Source organism: Eurosta solidaginis, chromosome 2, assembly GCF_040869045.1.
Source record: "Eurosta solidaginis isolate ZX-2024a chromosome 2, ASM4086904v1, whole genome shotgun sequence".
NCBI classification, from domain to species: Eukaryota; Metazoa; Arthropoda; class Insecta; order Diptera; family Tephritidae; genus Eurosta; species Eurosta solidaginis.
In genome coordinates, this window is record NC_090320.1 from 26,315,581 (window position 1) to 26,338,219 (window position 22,639).

At 37.8% G+C, this 22,639-nt stretch overlaps 1 protein-coding gene and 1 long non-coding RNA gene across 2 annotated transcripts in view; one reads left to right on the top strand and one right to left on the bottom strand.

The window, feature by feature from the left end:
- The window catches only part of LOC137239424 (uncharacterized), a 276,642-nt gene that overhangs the window by 94,961 nt on the left and 159,042 nt on the right, over nt 1–22,639 (bottom strand). The window lies entirely within an intron of this gene.
- Nucleotides 1–22,639, top strand: part of sens-2 (senseless-2) — an 89,318-nt gene that overhangs the window by 52,789 nt on the left and 13,890 nt on the right. The window contains exon 4 of the mRNA XM_067764721.1: nt 3,433–3,614. Coding sequence (XP_067620822.1) covers nt 3,433–3,614 — 182 coding nt within the window. The remainder of the gene's footprint in view (nt 1–3,432; nt 3,615–22,639) is intronic.

Genomic DNA, 22,639 nt, shown 5'->3' on the forward strand with positions numbered 1-22,639 from the left:
TACAGATTAAGTAATTTTTTAGTTTAAGTTGAAAAGCGTATTTTGAGTCGGAGAAATCAATATCCAAAACACTAGAGAAGCAATTAATTTCTGATAGGGCTCTGTTAATAGGCGCTTTTGAGTTATAAACAGTTCTACTCAGCCCTATGAAAAAGATTTCAAAGTGGCGGAGGTTTCTACAGGGAGTATTTAAGCATAGTCTTTCAAGAAGCAGCGCGCAGTCAATTTTGCCCGTGAAAAGATCGAAAATGAACAACGAGGCCAAAAGAATTCTGCGATTGTTAAGGGATAATAAGGATATTAGTTGGCATCGAGACTCATAAGACGGGATCGGTTCAGAGAAACGTAATGAAATAAGCGCGAAGCGCATAAAGATTTTTTGAACCCGCTCCAGGCGGTTGGTGTGAACTGTGTGGTAGGGCCGCCAAATGAAAGCCGCATACTCAAGTTTGGACCGCACAAAGGACGTATATAAAACTTTGAGTGTGTAGGGGTCAGAGAAGTTTGCGGAATGGCGTCTGACAAAAGCAAGCATTGAAAGCGCCTTAGAAATTGTGAAGCTGACGTGAGTGTTAAAATTAAACTTTGAGTCGAAGTATACCCCCAAGTCTTTAACTTCAAGATTCGTTCGAAGAAAGGTTTCTGCAATATGATAGGAGGTATGAAGTGGCCTCAGCATTTTACCATACGTCACCGTGTGGCACTTACTTATATTAAGGAAAAGACGGTTCTTAACACACCAGATATAAAGCTTATTAATCTCAGATTGAAGAACAACGACATCATTATAACAACTGATCTCAGAATAGATCTTGAGATCATCAGCATAAAGCAGAAATTTGGTAGATGAGAAGCAAGAGCTAATGTCATTAATGAACAAGATAAATAGTAAAGGGCCCAGAATACTGCCCTGGGGCACTCCAGAGGTGGCCCAAAATGGTTTCGAATAAACACCGTCAATATTTACAACATTACTTCTGTTGTGCAGGTAAGATTTAATCCACTGTAGGAACGTAGAGTGGAACCCATAACAAGCTAATTTCGCAATTAAAATTTTATGAGAAATTTTATCGAATGCTTTGGAGAAGTCAAGGTATATTGTATCAACCTGAAACCCCGCCTAAATGCCGCGTAGCAATCCTCAGAAAAACAGCGAGGTTCGTTAATGTGGATCTGGCCGGGACAAAACCATGTTGATTGGCGCAAATCAGGTGTTTAATGCTAAAGTAAAGCTTGTCATTGACAACACATTCAAATAGCTTCGAAGTTGTAGACAATTTGGAAATAGGCCTGTAATTAGAACAGTTACTTTTGTTGCCAGACTTAAAAATGGGAGTGACGGATGCTTGTTTCCAGTCATCAATAAAAATACCCGATTCCAATGATTTATTCAATATAATCATTAAGGGTCGTACTAGAGAAGGACAATTTTTCAATAGAATAACTGAAAGATTATCAACATCAGTTCTGGAGGAATTTTTAAGTTTTATAATCCCCTCAATTATGTCTGCCTCAGTGAGAGTAAGTGACCCAAAATTATTAGCAGAGGGGGACTTAATTAACTTGTGTATGTTATCTGTATCTTCCACAGTTAAATCATTATCTGTGATAAAATTCGCCGAGAAGAAGTCAGCAAAGAGATTAGCAGCATCATTAACAGAGTTGGCAGTAATATTATTGTAGCTTACTGATTTCGGTATGCTAGATACGCTCTTCATGGAGTTAATGTAATTCCAAAAGTTCTTCGGATTGCTCTTGATGTTTACCTCAAAATTTCTGACGTACTTAGCATATAAAGACTTATTAAGATTGTTAAATTTTTTCTTATAAACAATAAACAAATCATAAAATCGACGCTGATTAGTAAACTTATATTTTTTAAAGAACTTGTTTCTCAAATTTTTTAGATGTTTGAGCGCACTATTGTGCCAGGGAGATTTGTAAATTTTATTTTTATATATCGGCACGATTTTTTCGCAAATCTTATGAATTTCATTTTTAAATACATTGAAAGACTTTCCAACTTCACTTTCGCCAAGCATAGCATCCCAATCAACTCCACGTAAAGCAGAATTTAAACGATTAAAATCACATCTTCGAAAATTGAACAATTTTTTCATATTTGATGTAGGAATACAGAAATACTCAAAGAACTGAATTTCAAGCTTTAAGGGCAGGTGATGCAAGTTTGGTGGCGAAATTGAAGACGCAGGTTCCGAGATAACAAAACTAATATTATTAGTTACAAAAATTAAATCAAGAGTGCGATATAAAGAATTATGGAAACTGTTAATTTGAGATAAACCAACCCCTCCACAATTATCAATAAGATACGATTCATAAGAGCTGTTAATATTAGTAGGAGTTAAATAGAGATTGTTTTCAAGAGAGATCCAGCTAACATTACTTAAATTAAAATCCCCCAGAACACATAGCTGCGTTTCTCCTGAACTTCGCTTAAGATTTAAGATAGCACGGAACCCTAATATGAAGTCAGATTTTCCAAATTAGTTCAGGCTTGCGATATATTGGTGTTAAAAATTGCGACAACACCCTTTTTTTGCTTTGTCACAGGCCCAAAAAAATCCAAATTAATTTTGTAACCAAAAACAGCACTATATTTTCTCGGAGGTTGTGACGAGGTTACTCGAATCTGAGTCAAAACACTCTCGGCACTTCAAGATTTTGTGATCGAACCTAAATGTGCCAAAAACACCTTCAAGCTAGATACATTTGAGGTTATGCCACTTCTAGACTTTTTTAAGATCATTATTTCCTCTGAAAGTATAACTCCTACTCTTCAAAATTGAAATTTTAGAAAATCGTTTTTTCTTCTGAGAAATCGTCTATTGAATTTACTAAAACTGGCAAATTCGACAATGTGTAGCAAGTTTCGTCAAAAACCATGAACAAATCTGTTCAGGCTAATTTTTGGCATAATTTCGGGATCCCGGCTAAGCTTGGTTATATTCGCCATCGATTTTTGTACATTCTGATCTACAAAGTCACTATTTACAAAAAGTTTGGTTGATTTTCATAAACTTTAGTAATAATTAGATAAAAATCATGTCCTTGTTTCTAGAAAATTTTTACGGGTTTTCAGAAAGAGTTCGTTTGTTCTGAGGAAAAAGATACCTATATCGCCAAAAACCATTGTGATTCTTTTGCAAAAGTTTGTTGTTAGTGTATGAAAATTATACTTAGGTTACTAAAAAAAAAGTGGGCACCGAAAATAACTTTTGCTGAAACGTCCGCCTCGCATAATCCGGCCCTGGCTTCTTTCACTTAGCCAAAGCTTTACTTTTTAACAATTCTTAAGTTAGTGGGCTTAAAAGCTTATAAATAATTTCATTTTCTTTATTTGTTAAGTACTTACTTTCTTGCTTAAATGAAACTGTTTGTAGCGTTATAATTTTTTCTAATTCCTTCCAGAGCTGTGCATAATGTGGAGAAAGTTTTCGAATGTAAGCAATGTGGCAAACGTTTTAAACGTTCCAGTACGCTTTCAACACATCTGCTAATTCATAGCGATACTCGGCCTTATCCCTGCAGTTATTGTGGCAAACGTTTTCATCAAAAGAGTGATATGAAGAAACACACGTACATACATACAGGTAAGATTTAAAGGAAAATGTTAACAAAAAAGGCGTGAGTACCAAGAACTCGTGTAGTTCGATGTGTAAAAAACCAGGCTTAGGTTTAACCATGGTGTAAGTTAAACCACAACACATGTACCTTTGAAAAACAAATAATATTTGGATTTATGAGAACAGCTTTCCATAGGTAATTATTATCTTAGAGTAATCCGTTTGTTATCGGGTTACCGATGTGCCATCGATTTTACATTGACGTTTTATAGTTTCACAACAAACCGATGAGTCCATGTTAGCAAATCGATCATACGCCGATAACAAATTGATAACACATAACGATAACATTTCCGAAACAAATTTGTAACACTCCATTAATAAATCGGTAAGAAGTCGATACCAAATCGATAAATTCGATTACATATTAGTAACAATCCAAGGGCAAAATGATGATTAAAATAAATCGATAAAAAATAGACAACATGCCGATAGTAAATTGTTAATAATTTTCGATAAAAAATCGATAAATTTTCGACAAGAAATTTGTGAGCACTCCAACAACAAATTTTAATAGTTACATAGTTAATTGTTCGATAACTTGATAACAATTCGATAATGTTAAAAAGCAAAGCGACAAATTTTCGATATCACGCCGATAACATATTGGTAACAAATTGGTAACACTCCGACAAGAAATCGAAAGCTTTTCGATAAGTAATCAATAACTTTTCGGTAGTAAATTGATATCTTTTCTATAACAACCCGCTAACTCGTCGATAATAAGTCGAAAACTCTTCGATGTACCTTAGTTATCGATACAACACTTCGATACAAAATCGATTAACTATACAGGACATTTAAAAAAGTTTTCATAGCTACAGCGTTTTCAAAACTACAAACGCAGCTTAGAACATACCAGCGGCAGGTATGCCTGTCGCAAGAGCCGACTAAAATATCAAATTTATTCAAGGGGTTTCCAGCTCCGAACCAATTGTCAACCTCACCTACCCGTGGCGAATCATTTTTCTTTATCAGCCGAGGATCTGGCGATAGCGAGTTCCTAATTGATCTAGGGGGGAGGGGCTATGGCCTAGAAGGTTCCATGCGGTCATACTAAATTGTTCCCGAGATGGTCGGGCTAGTACCTTAATGGTGCTTCCTTACGTACCGGATCTATATCCGGCAAAGGACCATAAACATCGATAACACTTCTCACAACCTTCGGGGAGTGTCTTTATCGTTACAACAACAACAACAACAATAACACATAGTAGGTGAAACGTTCATTCATTTAATGAAAACTCAGTCAAGTGAAAGGTGGACGACGCCAAGGCGGCCGCCATTTACATGGCTCGAAAATGAAAACAAGGCTTCAATTTTAAAGTGCGTATGTAAACACCTGGTCATGAGGTGTGACCTTATATCCACTCTTACCGAGTATGGCATCCATACTAGAGGTTTACGCCGATCACTTTATCGGCGGCGGCGGCGTAGACTCTATTATATACCGGCGGCGGCGGCGTGGGCGGCGCGCCGGCATACGCCGGTGTTCTTAGTTTAAAGAGCTTGATTTTTTCTATTTAAAAAAATAATATTTAAGAAAGGTTTTGTTTGTATGTATCTAAGGAAATCAACGTGTTGGCCATTCCGGAAAGATCCGGGAGTTTTGCCTCAAGATCTCGCATACCGTTCAAAAATTTTCAGGAGTACCTCTTTGCGGAAGGATTGTCCCTCGTTCACCTACTCCAGACAGACTTCGAATCTAACCCCGGTCTTTGGAGTTGGTACTGCTGCGTCTGCTGAAGAGAAATAGAGATACATAAAATGGTCACACTTTTGTCTGTATATCTCGTGCAAAAGTTTCACCTGGGGTAACTCCTAACAATCGCTGCGAACACAATTTCTTTAAATCACTTGTGGCTGTTTGGCGGTCATGCACGAAGGCGACTTACGGTTGCTATTAATGGTCTATTAATACTCATGACTCTCGTGGCACAGGGCGAATCCAGTTTTTTCGAGCTAAAATCCCCGATGATTAAGAGCTACAATTCCCGATGTGCGAACAGTAGCAATCCCGACCACCAGTCGCTACCACGCCTCCTGATCCTCACACCATATGCCATCACAGAAGCTATAGGACTGCGACTTCGAAATCATATGTAACTTCGTCGACGTCACTTTCCTAGAAGCTCTAGGTGTAGTTCCGAAGACTTTCTAACGGATGTTTTTGTCGCGATATGCTGCCGAGCTACACCAGAGAAACACCTTGAAACGTTAGGGAGTGACTATTTGGCCAAGGATGCCTCCATCGAAATCATAAACAGTCTAAGTGGATGTCATTGCGTAACTCATGTGTGAAAATCGTATAATCCTCGGCGCATCTACATAATTAAAATTTTACAAGGACTCTGGATAAAATTTTTAAAATGTAGACTAAAGTTTGTAGACGTTTATGTTCACAACATTGACTTCAATAGTCTTCGTTAAATCAAAACGATATTTTAGAATGAAAGTCGACCGATTTTAAGTTGAAGGATGTTAACTGCTGTTTTCTGGCTTTATGATATAAGAGCTCATTGTGGATGGCCGCGTAGCTTAAATTTTCAGACTAGTTCGACTTTCCACGACGTTGGGGTAGTAGCATACACGGTCATTAGTTCGACTGTCTTGGGAAAGCTTTCGCTTCACCACTTTGAATGTTCTCGCGAAGGACAAAGCCTCACCTGGTAACTATATGATCCTACGTATTCACATTTGTAAAAGGAGCCGTAACGTGTAGGTGATATTTAAACTTGGTTGACAGGCTATAACCAATGTGATTCACTCCAAGGTACTAGTTTTGGATAGGGCCGCCAACTTTAGGAAATGTCAAAACGGGAGACTTGGGTGTTGAAGGATGAAGTGTGAAAATCAAAATTAACATTTCAGACGCTATTGTATAGTCTCGCAAATAAACAACAGATTTTTGCATGTAAGCTTAGGTGATTTTTCAAACCCTTCTCATACGTACATAAATCTTCAACGTAAGTATAAGGTGGGAATCATTCAAAGGAGTGTTTAAACCCCTGAATCCTACTAAAGGATTTTGCATCACTGATTTCGCTTATTCTTTCAGCCAATCGCAATATAAAATTTAAAAAAAAATCGGCACCTTTTTTGGGTAATTTGCTTTTTCTTAACAACTGAAGGACAATTTGAAAACATGTTCACCTTGGGTCATTTTATTTGAATTCATTGTTCATTATTTTTTGAATCCTTTGAAAAAAAAAAATATTTAAAGGGAGCATATAAATTTATTATATAACTTTTCTTTTAGTGTTTTGTTTTAATAACTTGGTGAATTGGGTGATGCGAAGTCCGTGTTAAAGTGACATCGAAAGCGCTTGTTTTTTTTTAAATAACTTTTGAACAGTTAGAAAGAGTTAAATTTCGCATTTAGTTTCTTATAACTGGCAGTGATACGCATCCCTTGATACCCCTTTCGACCATATCCGCCAATTTTCGACATGAGCAATAAATGGCCTAAACAGTCTTAAACGAGTAGAAAATATAGTAACGCGCCGGACGCCGCCGCCGCGCCGCGCCGATATTTTTGACATTCGGCAGCGGCGTGCGAAAAACGATCAAAATCGGCGGCGTATATCTCTATTCCATACTTACCAGGCTACCTCCATAGAGTTAGGCAAGAAGAAGTTTATGTTGTTTTATGACTCTTCACGGCTACTGTCTAAAGTTTTTTAAGGCAATGTCGGCCTTAAACTATTACATTGTAATCTCTTAACTCCAAGATTTTCTTATGAAAAGGCGCTTGATTTAATTTCATAAAATTTGATAGGCCATCAAATAGGATAGGTTGATAGACTTAATTTTAAGTTCAAACTTGAAAATTTCGCAAGTAAACAAGCATAACGAGGAAACATAAAACAGAGTTGCGATGAAAACAGCACGTGTTCCCTACTCCTCCATAAAATTCATAATGAAAAGTAGATACATAGAAACACCCCACTACACTCACACCTCTAAACTCATTATTGAGTATTGCTGCCAACGACATCATGAAGCACACATAGAATTACAACAAAAGCCAACAAAGTTGGCGACAACTATCAATAATGCCAGTGATAAAAATCTGAGCTGCACTGGAAAATTGTATCGTGGAAGAATGCATGGCACACACACACATACGAACAGCCACATTTGAATTGATTTTAACTCACATAAACAAGCACAGTAAATGTAAACAAAGCGCTGAGCTTAATGTGCCACCGTATGCATGCGTGTTTGTATATGGGTTTGTATGTATGACAACGACCCACTGAGCACCGCGCAATCACAGCCAACCAATGAAAAATTTAGTCAGGGGATTTTGATTTTCTATTTTATTCTTGGAAATTTGCGCTCCATAATACTTGTACAAACACTCATACATAGTGAGTAGTGTACAACAATAGCAGCACGAGCTCATTCGTTCTCGAACGCGTGCGCGCACCAAAATATTTCGTATAATAAAAACAACAAAGTACCCATCTGATATTTATTGCAATGGCGCTGCCACAGAGAGAACACACCCCATTTCGCGCTCGCAGCAATTTGAGTACTCCGATAAAACACACACATATTAACACCTGCCCATTAAAGCGTTGACTTTGAAGTGGAGATAACTTTGCACAGTGTGACTTTTCACTTTCTTATGGGGTAAACATTTGGATATCGTCGATGCTTTTGCAAAACCATCTATCGACAAATTGCAAGACCACCCAAATACCACCATGCGGCAAACTTGAGATTTCTTTGCCCTGAGCTCAGTGCATCCAGCTCCATCCAAAAAAACTAGAGGCTCACATCGGTTCACATAGAATTTAGATATGTCATCCACAAAAGCTAAATCTAAAAATTTTCCGTACTTATTTGGAAAAATATTGATGTGATTAAGACAAAGGTCGGATATTTCATGCAAAAATTCGCTGTTACACGTCTTAGATGAGACTGGTAAAATCTTATGATCATAGGTGTTCCATGATATATGCGGCAGGTTAAAATTGTCCAAGACAAGCATTGAGTCGCATGGCTTCATCGTCGAACAAGCAGTTTTTATCAGTGAAACATGCTGCTTGATCACATGAGGGAGGAATGTAGCAAACGACTAAGTATATCCGTCCTCTGTCTAGCAGGATTCGAACGCATTTAAATTCGATGTCATCAGTAGCTGGTAAATTAACGTCCTCGGATGGTATTGAAGAATGTACAGCCAGCAAAACACCACCCGCACTGTTTAAGGGATCATTTCTATAAGACTGATTTCAGTAAAAGCAATAATTTTGTAATTACAGTGAAATGATTTTAAATACAGATCTGTTAACTTTGAGTTTAAACCTCTTACGTTCTGGTAATATATACTGATGGCAGATTTTAAATTCAGTTTTTTTGGAACAGAGCTTTGATGAGGAAATTGGGCGATATTTTCATTTGTCTTATGAAGGAACTCGCGAACAAAAGCCCCGGGCGGCCAAAAACGAGCTATTTAAAAGGGTTTCGAGATCTTTTCAATAAACATCAATTCTAAACAAGGAAATATTTCTTTCATAATTAAACTTGAATTTTCTTATCGTCATGCCGTTAGCCTTTATTTTTGAGGCGACATGGGACTTAATGTCATCAACAGAGGTGTCTTTGTCAAATCTAGACACAAAAATATATTTTTTTTGCGGGACTACAACCAGCTTCTTAACGGATGTTTCTACTATAAGAGGTGCAGTTTGAGACTCAGGGATCGTTGTATTCGTGACCTGCGAAGTGGAAGGTGCTTCAGCTAGCGGATTTGGGGAAGCTAGGTTTATCCACTCTTGCACTTGGGGTGAAGGATCATTTTGGGAGGGGATCAGACTCAAAGCGTTGGGTGGGTTTTTGTTGCCCTTTGGTTTTTTGTTACGGCTATCCTTTTCTTTAGAATGTGATAACTCATCTAAACACTTAAAAGAATTGAACAAGTTATCATAATGCCTAAACTTTTCACTTACTACGGAAAACTATTTTGATATTTCAGAAAACGCATTGCGCGTTTGCTTAAACAGCCTAAAAAGATCTACCTCAGTTGAGGTGAGGATCATTAATGTTGTCCATAACTCTACCTGTCAATCCCGCGTACTTTGAATGGGCGAGCCCATCACAAAGCCAGCAAGACACAAAGCGTTCTAACTCGCTTTTTACCTGGCAACTGTTGTAAATTCAGATCATTTTCAGAAACTAAAAAAGAAAAATTTAATATATGTGACCCGGTCTATGAAAAGGTGGCTTATGACTCAAAAAAACAACTGTTAACAGCTGTTCCTCGCAATTTCTTTTTTGAGTCATAAGCACCCTTTTCATAGACCGTGTCACATATAATTAAAAAGTATACAGCACTAAAATGTATGGTAAATAGAGCAAATAGAGTTTGAAATAAAAGCGAACAGTTTTAGAACTATCAGCGAGCAGTTTTAGAGCCACTGTATATTGACACTTAGCAAACCAACGCAAACAGCTGTGATAAAAGTGAAAATTGCAAAATAACGGTGAAAGTGAAAATTGCACTGCGGTAACCTAAACTCACATCTACAGATTTATTATTTTTCGCTCAAAATCTAAGGTTTTTCTTTTCCATCAGCAATTATTAAAAACTAACTCGAATTAAATAACGGTCAGAACTAAATTTGTTTTAAAACTCCGCGAGATAGCAGCGCTCATGGCGCCTAACTCCCCACTACTTCGTCTCAGGTCATCAGCATCTGCAAGAAGTCGCTTGAAGCCGTATCTTACTTTACAAACATAACCCTTATATGCAGGCAGGGACACTGCTGGATGCTGCGGAGGTGGTCGAGATACATCATCTGATTATATCAATAAAAAAAAACACACTTAGCAGATTCAAGAAGTTAGCAGTCTCCAACTGGCACTCCTCGGACACTTGCAAAATGACCAAGCAAACTTGGCCGAATTGCAATAGTGGGAGAACAGAGGACCTACTGAATAGGTAGAAGAAAATAAATTTTTAAGACCACTGCCACAATCACAGGACACTGGCCACTTGGCTTGCATGCTGAGAGAATGAGAACCCCCTTAAAAGCATGTTTTCTAACTATGGACGGTTATATATTACCGGAACTAAAAAAAAATGTAAGGCGCGAAACCTCCGAAGAGATTTTAGGCCGAGCTTCTTTCCGGAACTAAGAGGAAGCTAAATACTTAGTAAATGATACAAGCAGGTTCATTTTCGGACGGAGTATTAACTGGCCTTACTAAAACTGCAACATTTGGTTTCAGTAAAAATGTTTATCAAAATGGCACCCCGTGTGCTACTTGGGCTCGGATTTTTGGTATCTAGCTGGCACACCTACCAACCAACCCACCCATTGCGGTAGAATTACCCTTTTGTGATAAAGCGATTGATTTTGGTATATAATAGTAGTAAACAGACACACAGTACTTTGGAGAGGTGGCAATGGCACATACCACTCTAATGTACTCATACACCGGCAGCAAAACCAACAACGGCATTGAAATCTGGCAGCCATTTCTAGCATACAAAAATCAACTGCAAGCTTAACAACAACAACAACGATAAGAATATTGAGTGGAGCCATCGATGCATGCAATCTTGGTTCCTGCGCGTTGACGTTGCCATTTTGGGTGCTTTCTACTACAAACAGCTCAAGTGGTAAGCACAGTCGTTGTAGTAGTGAGAGCAATTTTTGTAAGGAAGGGGTGGTAGGCCTTCGAAGGAGATGAGTTGCGAGTTTATATGGAAAGTATGGACTTGAAGTTAGCGGCAAACGAATGATGGCAAATATTTGCTCTGCTAGCGACGCTGCAGTAAACCACAACAAAAATTACTCATGAAAATTGCAACAACAAATACAAAATGAAAAAAATATTGACTGCAATAGCAGCAAGAAAGGAAATAGAACAAAAATACTTCCGTAAATCAGTTTAACAAATGGCAGAGATAATAACTTTAACGCTGAGTGTTTAGCAATGCACAAAAGTATTGGGCGGCCGGTCGGTCGGTTGGTTGAGTGGTTTGGGTTGCTGAAGTTGAGGTTTGCGTGTAGGCTACCTCTTGCTTGTACTATGTATGTAATTGTGCGACTAACTATTGAATGTGGTTAGTGTTCGCGTTGGCTTGGCGCTCCATATTGGATACGCTAAAAATATTTAGCCGCCAGACATTTTTATCGTTTTTGTCTTCGATTGCTTTTTTCCCTCATTTTTCTTTCGTTCTCAAACTTTCGTCGGTCATTCTTCAACGCCGTTCTATGTAGCATGACAGTTTAGTATGTGCATATGTTTGACGCTTGGATTTGATGCCGTCAGCAGAGGTCATGCATGCATTAGCATTCAGATTTAACCCATGGCAATATGGGATTTTTACTTTGGTTTACATTTTTTCATTCTCTATTTTTATTCTTTCGTATTTTTAGCTTTAAGCACCATGTTCCTTCGAAGCTTACTTCATTGGCACTGCCAATGGGTTTTGGGTAGTTTTGCAAATCTTACATAGGTATACACATATCCATTTTTATACTCAGCTGAGCAGAGCTCACAGAGTATATTAATTTTGTTCGCCTAATTTTACCCCGTAACGGCATAAACTAATCGAGATAGATATAGACTTCTATATATCGATATCTAAAATTTCGAAAAATGAAAAAAATTCCATAATTCTATACCAAATACGAAAAAAGGGATGAAACATGGCGATTGGATTGGTTTTTTGACGCGAAATATAACTTAAAAAAAACTTCGTAAAATGGGTGTGACACCTACCACATTAAGTAGAAGAAGGGAGAAATCAAAAGCCCTTGGAATCATAGCAGGAATACTGGTCGATATCTCGAAAACGCCTTCACATATACAACTAAGGGCCACTCCCTTTTAAAACCTTCATTGATAGCTTTAATTTGATACCCATATCGTACAAACACATTATAGAGTCACCCTGGTCCACCTTTATGGGGGATATCTCGAAAACGCGTCCACCTATAGAACTAAGGCCCACTCCCTTTTAAAAGACTAATACCTTTCATTTGATATCCATGTCATACAAACAAATTCCAGGGTTACCCTAGGTTCATTTTCTTACATGGTGATTTTTCATTATTTGACAAAGGATGAAGGAAAATCCTCCAAAAACACGTCACCCTTGGTCTACAATTTGATCGATATTTCCCAAACGTATGTGATGCGGAATTAAAAACCACTTATAAACCATCTACGAAACCCTAAGAAACCAACGCAGCTAAGCTCTCGGCCTGAGTATGAAATGTTCTGTTACACCCGAACTTAGCCTTCCTTAGTTGTTTTTCTCTATTTTTATTCTCTTTCGCATTTTTAGCTTTAAGCACCACGTTTCTTTGAAGCTTACTCATTGGCACTGAAATGGTTTTGGACTTTTTGTACACTTAGTCATACCAATTTTCCATTTTATTCTGTTTAGCAGCCTAAGATTTCAACAAATCTTGATATGAATTTTTGTGATTTCCTATTTCAGTTAACGTACGCACAGAGATTTATTTAGGACAGCATATTGATAGTGAAAATCAATATCCTCTGGCATTTATTTGTGTGTGTTTGAGAGGTGCGAGGAATTTAATTAAGCTTTCTCTTTATACCCAACGGAGATAAACTAAGCGGACGATTATACGTCTACTATTGTGTGCTCTCTTGAGGAAAATTGAAGAACAAATTGTTAACGCAAAATGAACTTTTCATGGACCCACTGGGTTGATTGCGAGGTCTTTCTCGAACGCATGGAATCAACAGTTACAGTATGTGCGGAAGTCGCATCGTAGCTTCCACAATGGCAGATGTCTAAAGTGGCGATCAAAATGTACAAAAAACGTCTAATAGTGCCAGTGGAGAAAATTGTTAGCCACATCTTTCTGCTTAAACAAATCTTATTCTAAGGTCTTTATGCATAATCGATCTCCACCTTTTGTATGAAACTTAGCATATACATATGTTCGTATCTACATCCTTCAGAAAATTGTCGGTTAAATTGCTGATATCGACCTTAACCAGTTGTTGTTGCTGCAAAGAGACTATCCCAAGGTTAAGAGAGTGTTGCGAATGAAGGCAGTCATTTACCAGACATTTATCCGGCATCCGCTGGTACTTGCGCCTACTGGTACTAGCCCGACTGCCCCGGGAACGATTTTATTTACCCCACCTTTTGGCCTGTCACTTCCTACCAAAGAGTTGTCAACCGTCGGTATATTTTAAGCTCATTAACCCGCTAAGCGGGAAAATGGGTCAAACAGTTCACTGGTACACCATAGTGCCAGTGAATCAGGAAAATGGTTAACCGGTGAACGAATAGCTGCTGCCAACACCAAATGGTGTAATGGCTGGTGTCCAAAACGACCGGTAGAGCCAGGTGATAACTTACCAATATTAGAATGCTGGGTGATGAACTATCAACCATTGATTGGCGGCTGGGTAATGGTCAATGGTGGATAGACAACCAGTGAATGGTGGATCGATGGGTGGTTAACCGCTGCTAAAGCTACCAGTAGTTGTAGAACGAAAGAATTGGCGAACAATCAACGCGTGGATGGTGAAAAAAGAATATGAAAGAGGTGGATCGGTGCCTTATGACTTGCTAAAGATGTGACCCGGCCTATGAAAAGGTGGATTATGACTCAAAAAAAAAAAAAAGAAAACTACTAAGAAACTGAAGAAATGCATTGTTTACCTTTAACAGTTGTTTCTCGCAATTTCATTTTTGAGTCATAAGCCACCTTTTCAAAGCCCGGGTCACCTATGTAGAATGGCGGAACTGGTGAATGATCGTGAATGGTTGATGTTAAAGGGCTGAAGTTTTACGGTAGAAAGTCAGCCGGTGGATGGTAAAACACCGAATGGTTGTTTAGTGTCTTCATTTCCCCTGGGGGAAAATCAGTGACTGATAAGCCGATGTCCAAAATAAGCAGTGAATCGATTAATGGTGATCTGATGCTCAAAGAAACGCAAATTATTTGGATGATTGGCTTCATAGATACGGTAATGGTGAATGCACCGTTGCCTTGGAGATGAACGAAGGTCGCACTCACTGCTAGTCGCCTGAATCACCAAAAATAGTTCGTAGCCGAATTTACCAGCAACAGAAAGGCTTGTGAGAGTTAAGGGAAATTACTTGTTCACACAAGATTTAGCTTTTAGATTAAGGATACTTTTAAGCTCCCAATCCTTTTGCTCAGTACAAAAAGGCATACTTAAGTTTAACACATTATAAAGTATTTAAGAAGTTTACGCACTCGCGGTAGGCGATTGCCTTGCGAGTAAAATACCTCCAAGTGTTTATATACATTGGGCGCTTTCAGAAAACGCAACTGTTGATCAGTCGTTTAGTGATAACTTTCTGAACGCACCGTTGAGTAGTTACGATCCACTCAACGGTTGGAGTTTTATGTCAAACAACTGAGCAGTAATATTTCTTAGCTACATTTGTCTTTCGCTATCTTGCTGACCGATTTTACAGTGAGTGTAGTTGTTACCAGTGAGTGCCACTGTTACTTAATCACTCTAGCAACTTCTTCTGAAGGCGGTATTTCAAGGTCTTACCTAGTAGAACAAAGAAATTAAATGCTTTCGTTGTATAGTTCCAACCAGAAGCATATGAAACTTGTTGTGCCGAAACTCTTAGACCCAGCTTAGAGGAGACGTGAATGAATTTTAGTGCACATTTTCTGAAAAAGGGACCTTAATGGATGTTAATTTCTGGAAGGTTAAGATTTTGATTTCTAGTAAGTAGGTACTCCAGCAAAGGTGGTAAATGAAGCTCCAAAAGAGAAGCTATGAAGACATCTCAGTCATACTTGTACCACAGCTAAAGATTTTGTCTGCAATAACTCGTCTGAAGCCTTTGTGTCTCATTATGATACCACAGAGAACTTCACTTTTTATTGTAGCGATAAAGGCACCCCCCCTTCCGGTGGCAAGGACCATTAAGGTAGAAGCTCGGCTATCTCGGGAACGACTTAATGTAAACAAATTGAACCTTCTAGGCCATCTAGCCGTCCATAAGGTGCATGGGGTTGCCAGAGCCTCGGTTGCTAAAGAAACAGGAATCGCCATGGGTAGGTAAGACTGACAATTGAAGAAGCTACATTTAAGTCGCGGCATACTTGCCGCGGGTATATTCTAAGCCCCCTAACCTGCTGGAAGTAGAAAACCTCACTCTTCGCAAATATTTAATTGTTAAATAGTTGGCATTGATTGGTACCCATAATTTTTTTGAAAACTGCTCACAAAGGAACTCATTATTTTTCGAAAAAAATACACAATTTTCATTAATTTCAGAGATAAATTTACTTTACACATTCATAGTAATAAATTGAAGTCATGTAATCAAAAGAGATTTTTAGCGTTAAGGAATTCGGATCATAATAGGCAAATAAAACCTACAATAAAAAGATAGGTCTCCGGTCATCGGTCAAGTTTAGCAATAGAAGAGTCACATCTAATTCCGAATTTCCACTTCAGTTGCATCGTCCGTACCCCTATGTCCTTTCTTTCCCTTTCCGTTTCTGTATTGCTCTCCATCGTCCCTTTCTCCCCTAGCCCTGCCCCTCTCCCTATTCCTATTCCAATCCCTTTTCTTATTCCTCTTTCTTTTTCCTATTTCTATTCCTATTCCAATTCCTATTCCTATTCCTCTTCGTCTCCTTTTGCCTCTCCCTCACCCTCTACATTGCCATATGACTCCCCTCTCCCACTCTACATCTTTCCTCTCTACTTCTTCCACTACCTCTCATCATAACACCCACTCAGCAATACAAGTTGGCAACGTAAATCTCGTTTGTGAAAAAGCCACCTTTACTTTGCCTTTAAGTGAAACAGAACATTGCCAGCAGAAAGTGGCGACATTTATTGTTTTCCATAATTGTCTTAAACTTTAGATGGACTTCTCGACTCCTTCAGTGTTATAGAACTTTTAAAAGTACGTTGATTCTTTCTTTAAAATTGATCTACCCATATTGCTTAATATTGCACTCCATCTTCGAAGCTATTCACTTAAAGGGTTTAAGTTTACATTGAACAAATTGATTTCTAGATTTGATATCACACATTTCTATATACCTTCCAATAGCTATGTAAATAAACACATCAATATATAAGTAGAAATGTAGATATGTATACCTAACGATGACGGTGCTGACACTGAATGAGTGGAAAAGGAATCCCATAATGGTATTGCGGAGATGTGATTGCGAAACATTCGACCGTTGGGATGTGCTCTGATTCAACATTAGCAACGGATTCATTGCTTGGCACAACAGCAAACTTTGCTAACAATTGAATGGGCAGTTCATAGAGAAAAAGGGGGGAGATAGAAGCCAAAGTTAAAGTAAATATCTATGTGTATTTAAAACTGTTCAGAAAGTCTATATATACATGCATACATATCGCTATATGTACAACTATGCACGTAAAAGCTGCGATACCCTATGTAGGGATAGACTTACTATGTTACCACTTGAAAGACTATATGGAAATATTTATAAAGAATCAGTTAGCACGCAGCGAATATGAACAAACAGAAAGAAGACAAATGAAAGCAACAGTACAAATTGTGTGTTATATACATACGTATAAAAAATGTTTGCATATATGTATATTATACATATATACATGTATGTGCCTATATCCTACAGCCTCAGGCTATTCGGCACCTCTAGGTCCACCAAAACCTAAGAGCAACAATATGAAAGCAACCTTTACCCGGCCATATAGAGAACTACAGCCAAATATAGATACATCTGTTTGTATATAGAAACGAGTTTAATGTTTTCGGTACGCTGAACACGTTCGTACACTATCGGAGCAAATAACGTCACGTAGACGCAGAGATTATAGAGCAGCTTTTATTATTTATCACAGAGTAAGGGATGCTGGGGAGCGAGTGAAACTAACGAGCAGTAGACACCCAAGTCAAATCAGTGTTACGAACATACATATGGTATACATAGATTTATATGGTATACAATAAAAACATAGATATGTATGTACATAGTAACATTTCATAGCGCCCAACTGAAGACTCACACAAAATTATCCTTGAATCATAACATAAAAAGCAGAGCAAAGTAAAGCAGCGTATTCAGAGTATCAGATTGCTTCAAGTCTATGTACTATATAGCAGTTACATACATATATATAACATATTAATTATATACGCACAAGTGTGGGTTGTGTATAATATACAGAGGGGCCGTAGTCATCTAGTTCACCGTAAAGGTTTGAAAGGCAAACTAAATAAGGCCGAGACGAAAAATGTCCAAGTCTATGAAAAAAAAACCAAAGTTGGAGTAAGAAAAATGCAAATATTAGTGGTAAACGCCACTTCAATGACATGACAAAGCGCAAATGTTGTTAAATCTGTCTTTTCTTCAATTCTGCTGAACAATTTCGAGAGTTTTTTTTGCATATGTTCTTACATATGTACAGCTGTGAACACGAAAATAGCAGCAAAATTTAAAAGAAAAAAGAAAAATTGTATCCGTTTTCTTCTTTTATATCGTTAACTATATTAAGTGAATTTCTTATGAAAAACTATGCAAACAGATTTCAAAAATGGTTTCGAAAAAATTCGAAATTTCGAAGAGGTTTGAAATAAAATTTATGATATTGTCAAAACTTTCACCTAGAATTTTTGCGTATTTTGTTTTGTAGTCTAACAATAAATAAATAAATGTAAGGTATCGCGACTCCGAAGAGATCTAAGGCCGAGCTTCTCTTCCAATTTGCGTCGTGTTCCTATTTTTTCCTATAAATTGGCGGGATGGGACCTACTTGTTTAATGCCGACTCCGAACGGCATCTGCCAGGCAGATGAGTTTTCACTGAGAGCTTTTCATGGCAGAAATACACTCGAAGTGCTTGCCAAACACTACCGAGGGGCGACCCCGCAGTTCTTCTAATTGAAACAACTTGTCTCTAAAGTTTTTGATGTTGCTTTTTCCGGGGCGTGAACCCAGGATCTTCGGTTTGGTAGGCGGAGCACGCTACCATCACACCCCGCCGATCGCCTAACAAAACGATTCGAGGTCTCTCAAAATTTGCATTGATTTTTAAGAAAACAAATTTCGAGGGATGTTTTTGTTAATTTTTTTTGATGTGTGATCGAGAGAAAATTTATATTGATTTCGATTAACTAACATATTGTTGTACCAAGGCGATGCTTGGAAATTATCAAGAAGAAGCCAAGGCAAATCCATACCAGGTGTGGCAAAGCGAATTCAACCAATTCGCAATGCAGAAGAATGTCAAGTCAAAAGAAAATTTTAATTGATTTCGATTAACTGACATATTAAGGTACAAAGCGCTGTATGGAAAATTATCAAGAAGAAGCAATCAGCTGTTTGGATAACAACACCTGGTACTGAATTCGCCTTGTAAGAAGCAATCAGCTGATGGGATAACATCACTTGGTACTGAATAAGCCTTAGTACGGATATGTGAGCGTGTAATAAAACAATTTGCGTATTTTCTGTTCTGATCTCATATAAAAAGATATAATATTCATTTGAAAATTTCAATACAAAAGTTTCAGGATTTATAAAATTTTTTTATTTGCTTTTTCCTGTTTTCCTTAATTATTTTCTTTTACGGTCAAAAAAATATATAAACGAAAAACAATCTTCGAAAAAGCGTCAAAATTCAGCGCAAATTTCAAAAGACTTCAAAGTAGTATTTTGTTAAACAAAAATTGGTTGGTCTACAAAACTGAGGAAAAAGTACATAAACACTTTGTGCTCGTTTCCAATTTTTCCTATAGATGCGACTCCGAACGGCAGCTGCAAGGTATATGAATTTTCAATAAGCAGATTTCAAGGCAGAAATACAATCGGCGTGCTTGTCAAACCATTAAAGCTTTTCCAGAATTAAAAAAAAAAGAAAAAATAACTTTTAAATATCGTAATAATTGATGTTGCTATTCTCTTGCGCACAGCTGTATATATGTAGCAGTATATACGTAGGATTCTTAAATGCGATTTTGATTATATACCAAATTTGTACTTCTAATAGCAAAAATAAAAAGTAATTTTCGTTTATGTGTGTATGTAATAGTATATATATTAGACTGGGTCGATTTATTAACTGATATCGCGCCATCGATTTTTCGATAGGATTTGGGCTCAGGAAAAAAAAACGTTGGCGATAATAGTTTTTTGAAAAAAATTTTTTTTTTCGGTTTTGGCGAGTGTTTTCGTCGAAAAATTTACCCTTTCGCCATTTTTTTTTCGCAGGATCGAAAATTATTTTTTTGGGTATGCGTAGTGGAACTTTTTTTCCTGAGCCCAAATCCTATCGAAAAATCGATGGCGCGATATCGGTTAACTTTCGTCCATACAAATCGACCCAGATTAATATATATACATACTGTTCGGCCGGGGTGCGTATGCTCCTGAGTCGTAGGTGGGCGCACCGGGGTCGATCTCAGTGGGAATATGGCGTGTAGAATAATGAAATAAACAAATAGACGAGAATTACTCGTTATAAAAGATGATCTTTATTCAGTAAAGATAAATAGCTAGGGTACAATATTATCTGAGTATAGAACGGCAGAGATCGTTGGCGGCAGATGCGTGCTGGTTGGCGGTTAGAATCCTGCCTAAACACATACATATGTATGTATTTAGATTATACAGCTGTGGTCAATGAAATAGGTATATTACGTTTGTTTTCAAAGGTTTTACCGATGTTCCAACTACGGATAATTCAGCCAAAACTGCAGTTACATAACCACTAGGCTATCTTTATATATGTTTTCTCGCTGACTTCCTTTTTAATTTATATGTTAACACCACAATTCGGAATTTGATTCAGGGATGCTTTTTGCATATAGTGACTGAAAAATAAAATGTTTTTTGCTTCTTCTGTAAATTCTAAATTTTTTGGTTAGAGTTTGTGCATGATTCAATTACTAGAGGTTTGTTCTCGAATGATGACAGAGCTTTGGCGCTCCCAAATTGGAAAATCTGGACGGGTGGCTTTTACGAAATAAGGAAAACGGCAAATGGCTGCAATTGTAAAAAAAATTGTCAGCCGAGCAAACCTCATGTCCATCATTGAATCATGGTCTTTGTGAATTGAGCTAATGATATATGCAAATTTTATACAAGCTATAGTATTTTAAAGCCGAGTTTTGAACGGTAATCAGCAACCATAAAATACCCCATGTACACTGAAAGAAAAAGGCTGGTAAAATCAACCGAAATACGGGTCAATTCAACCGAAATTTCTGTTAATTTTTATCCATCGCAACAAGATGTTGAATCAACTGCGCACAAATCGTTGATTCGTAATTGACCGTTTTAGTAGTCAAATGAACAAAAAAAGTTGTTCCGACAGATTTGTACGAAAATACCTTGCCATATAAATAAATAAATGTAAGGCGGGTTAACCTCCCAAGAGATCTAAGGCCGATCTTCTCTTCCAATTTGCGTCGTGCTCCTCTTGATTTTCCCTACAAATTGGCCGGACTGGACCTAAATGTTTTATGCCGACTCCCAACGGCAAGACAGATAAGTTTTCACTGAGAGCTTTTCATGGCAGAAATACACTCGAGCGCTTGCCAAACACTGCCGAGGGGCGACCCCGCTTAGAAAAATTTTCTTCTAATTGAAAAACCTTATTTCTAAAATTTTGTTGTTGCTTTGCCCGGGGTGCGAACCCAGGGCATATGGTGTGGCAGGCGGAGCACGCTACCATCACACCACGGTGGCCACACTAATAGATAATGGCATAATTACCAAATTCATCATAAAATTAAAAAAATTGTTCTAAGAAATTGTGCAGTTCAGTACTTATCGGGGGTATTTGTAAACTAATTGCCTCCTATTTCTACTACTAATATTTTTCGAAAAATCATAAAGAAACAACACAGTTAAAGGGTGTCAATTGGATTTGGGAGCAAAATGGCTGCAATTGTCAAAAAATGTGTCTGCCCAGCAAACCTCATGTCCATCATTGAATCATGGTCTCTGTGAATTGAGCTAATGACATATGCCAATTTTATACAAGCTATAGTATTTTAAAGCCGAGTTTTGAACGGTAATCAGCGACCATAAAATACCCCACGTACCCTGAAAGAAAAATACTGGTAAAATTAACCGAAATACGGGTCAATTCAACCGAAATTTCTGTTAATTTTTATCCATCGCAACAAGATGCTGAATCAACTGCGCAAAATCGTTGATTCGTAATTGACCGTTTTAGTAGTCAAATGAACAAAAAAAGTTGTTGCGACAGATTTGTACGAAAGTACCTTGCCATATAAATAAATAAATGTAAGGCGCGATAACCTCCGAAGAGATCTAGGGCCGAGCTTCTCTTCCAATTTGCTTCGTGCTCCTCTTGATTTTCCCTACAAATTGGCCGGACGGGACCTACATGTTTTATCCCGACCCCGAACGGCAAGGCAGATAAGTTTTCACTGAGAGCTTTTCATGGCAGAAATACACTCGGAGCGCTTGCCAAACACTGCCGAGGGGCGATCCCGCTTAGAAAAATTGTCTTCTAATTGAAAAACCTTATTTCTAAAATTTTTGATGTGGCTTTGCCTGGGTTTGAACCCAGGGCATCCGGTGTGGTAGGCGGAGCACGCTACCATCACACCACAGTGGCACTTACTAACCGAACGTCAATTGGGCTAACATCAAATATGCTGGCACACATTAAACATTATACAGTTTATTATTTTGTTTTATTAAACGCGCTTTCACCAAATTTTATATTTTATAATTTATTTATTTTATAGTTTTGAACTTGCTTTGCAAATAGAAATGAAAATAGTAGTCACAAAACTGATTCTCAATTCTTTCGGTTGCAGCTCAGCTCATTCTCAATTTCTTCTGTCGCATGTAGTTGCCACACTTGATTGTTTCGAACAAAACTTGTATAAATGTTTGACATAACATTTTAAATAGAGAACTTGTAAGTTATAGAAAAGTAAAGTATCAAATCGCTAGAAGGTAATTCACCACTGGAGTAACTTTACATGTAATTCGG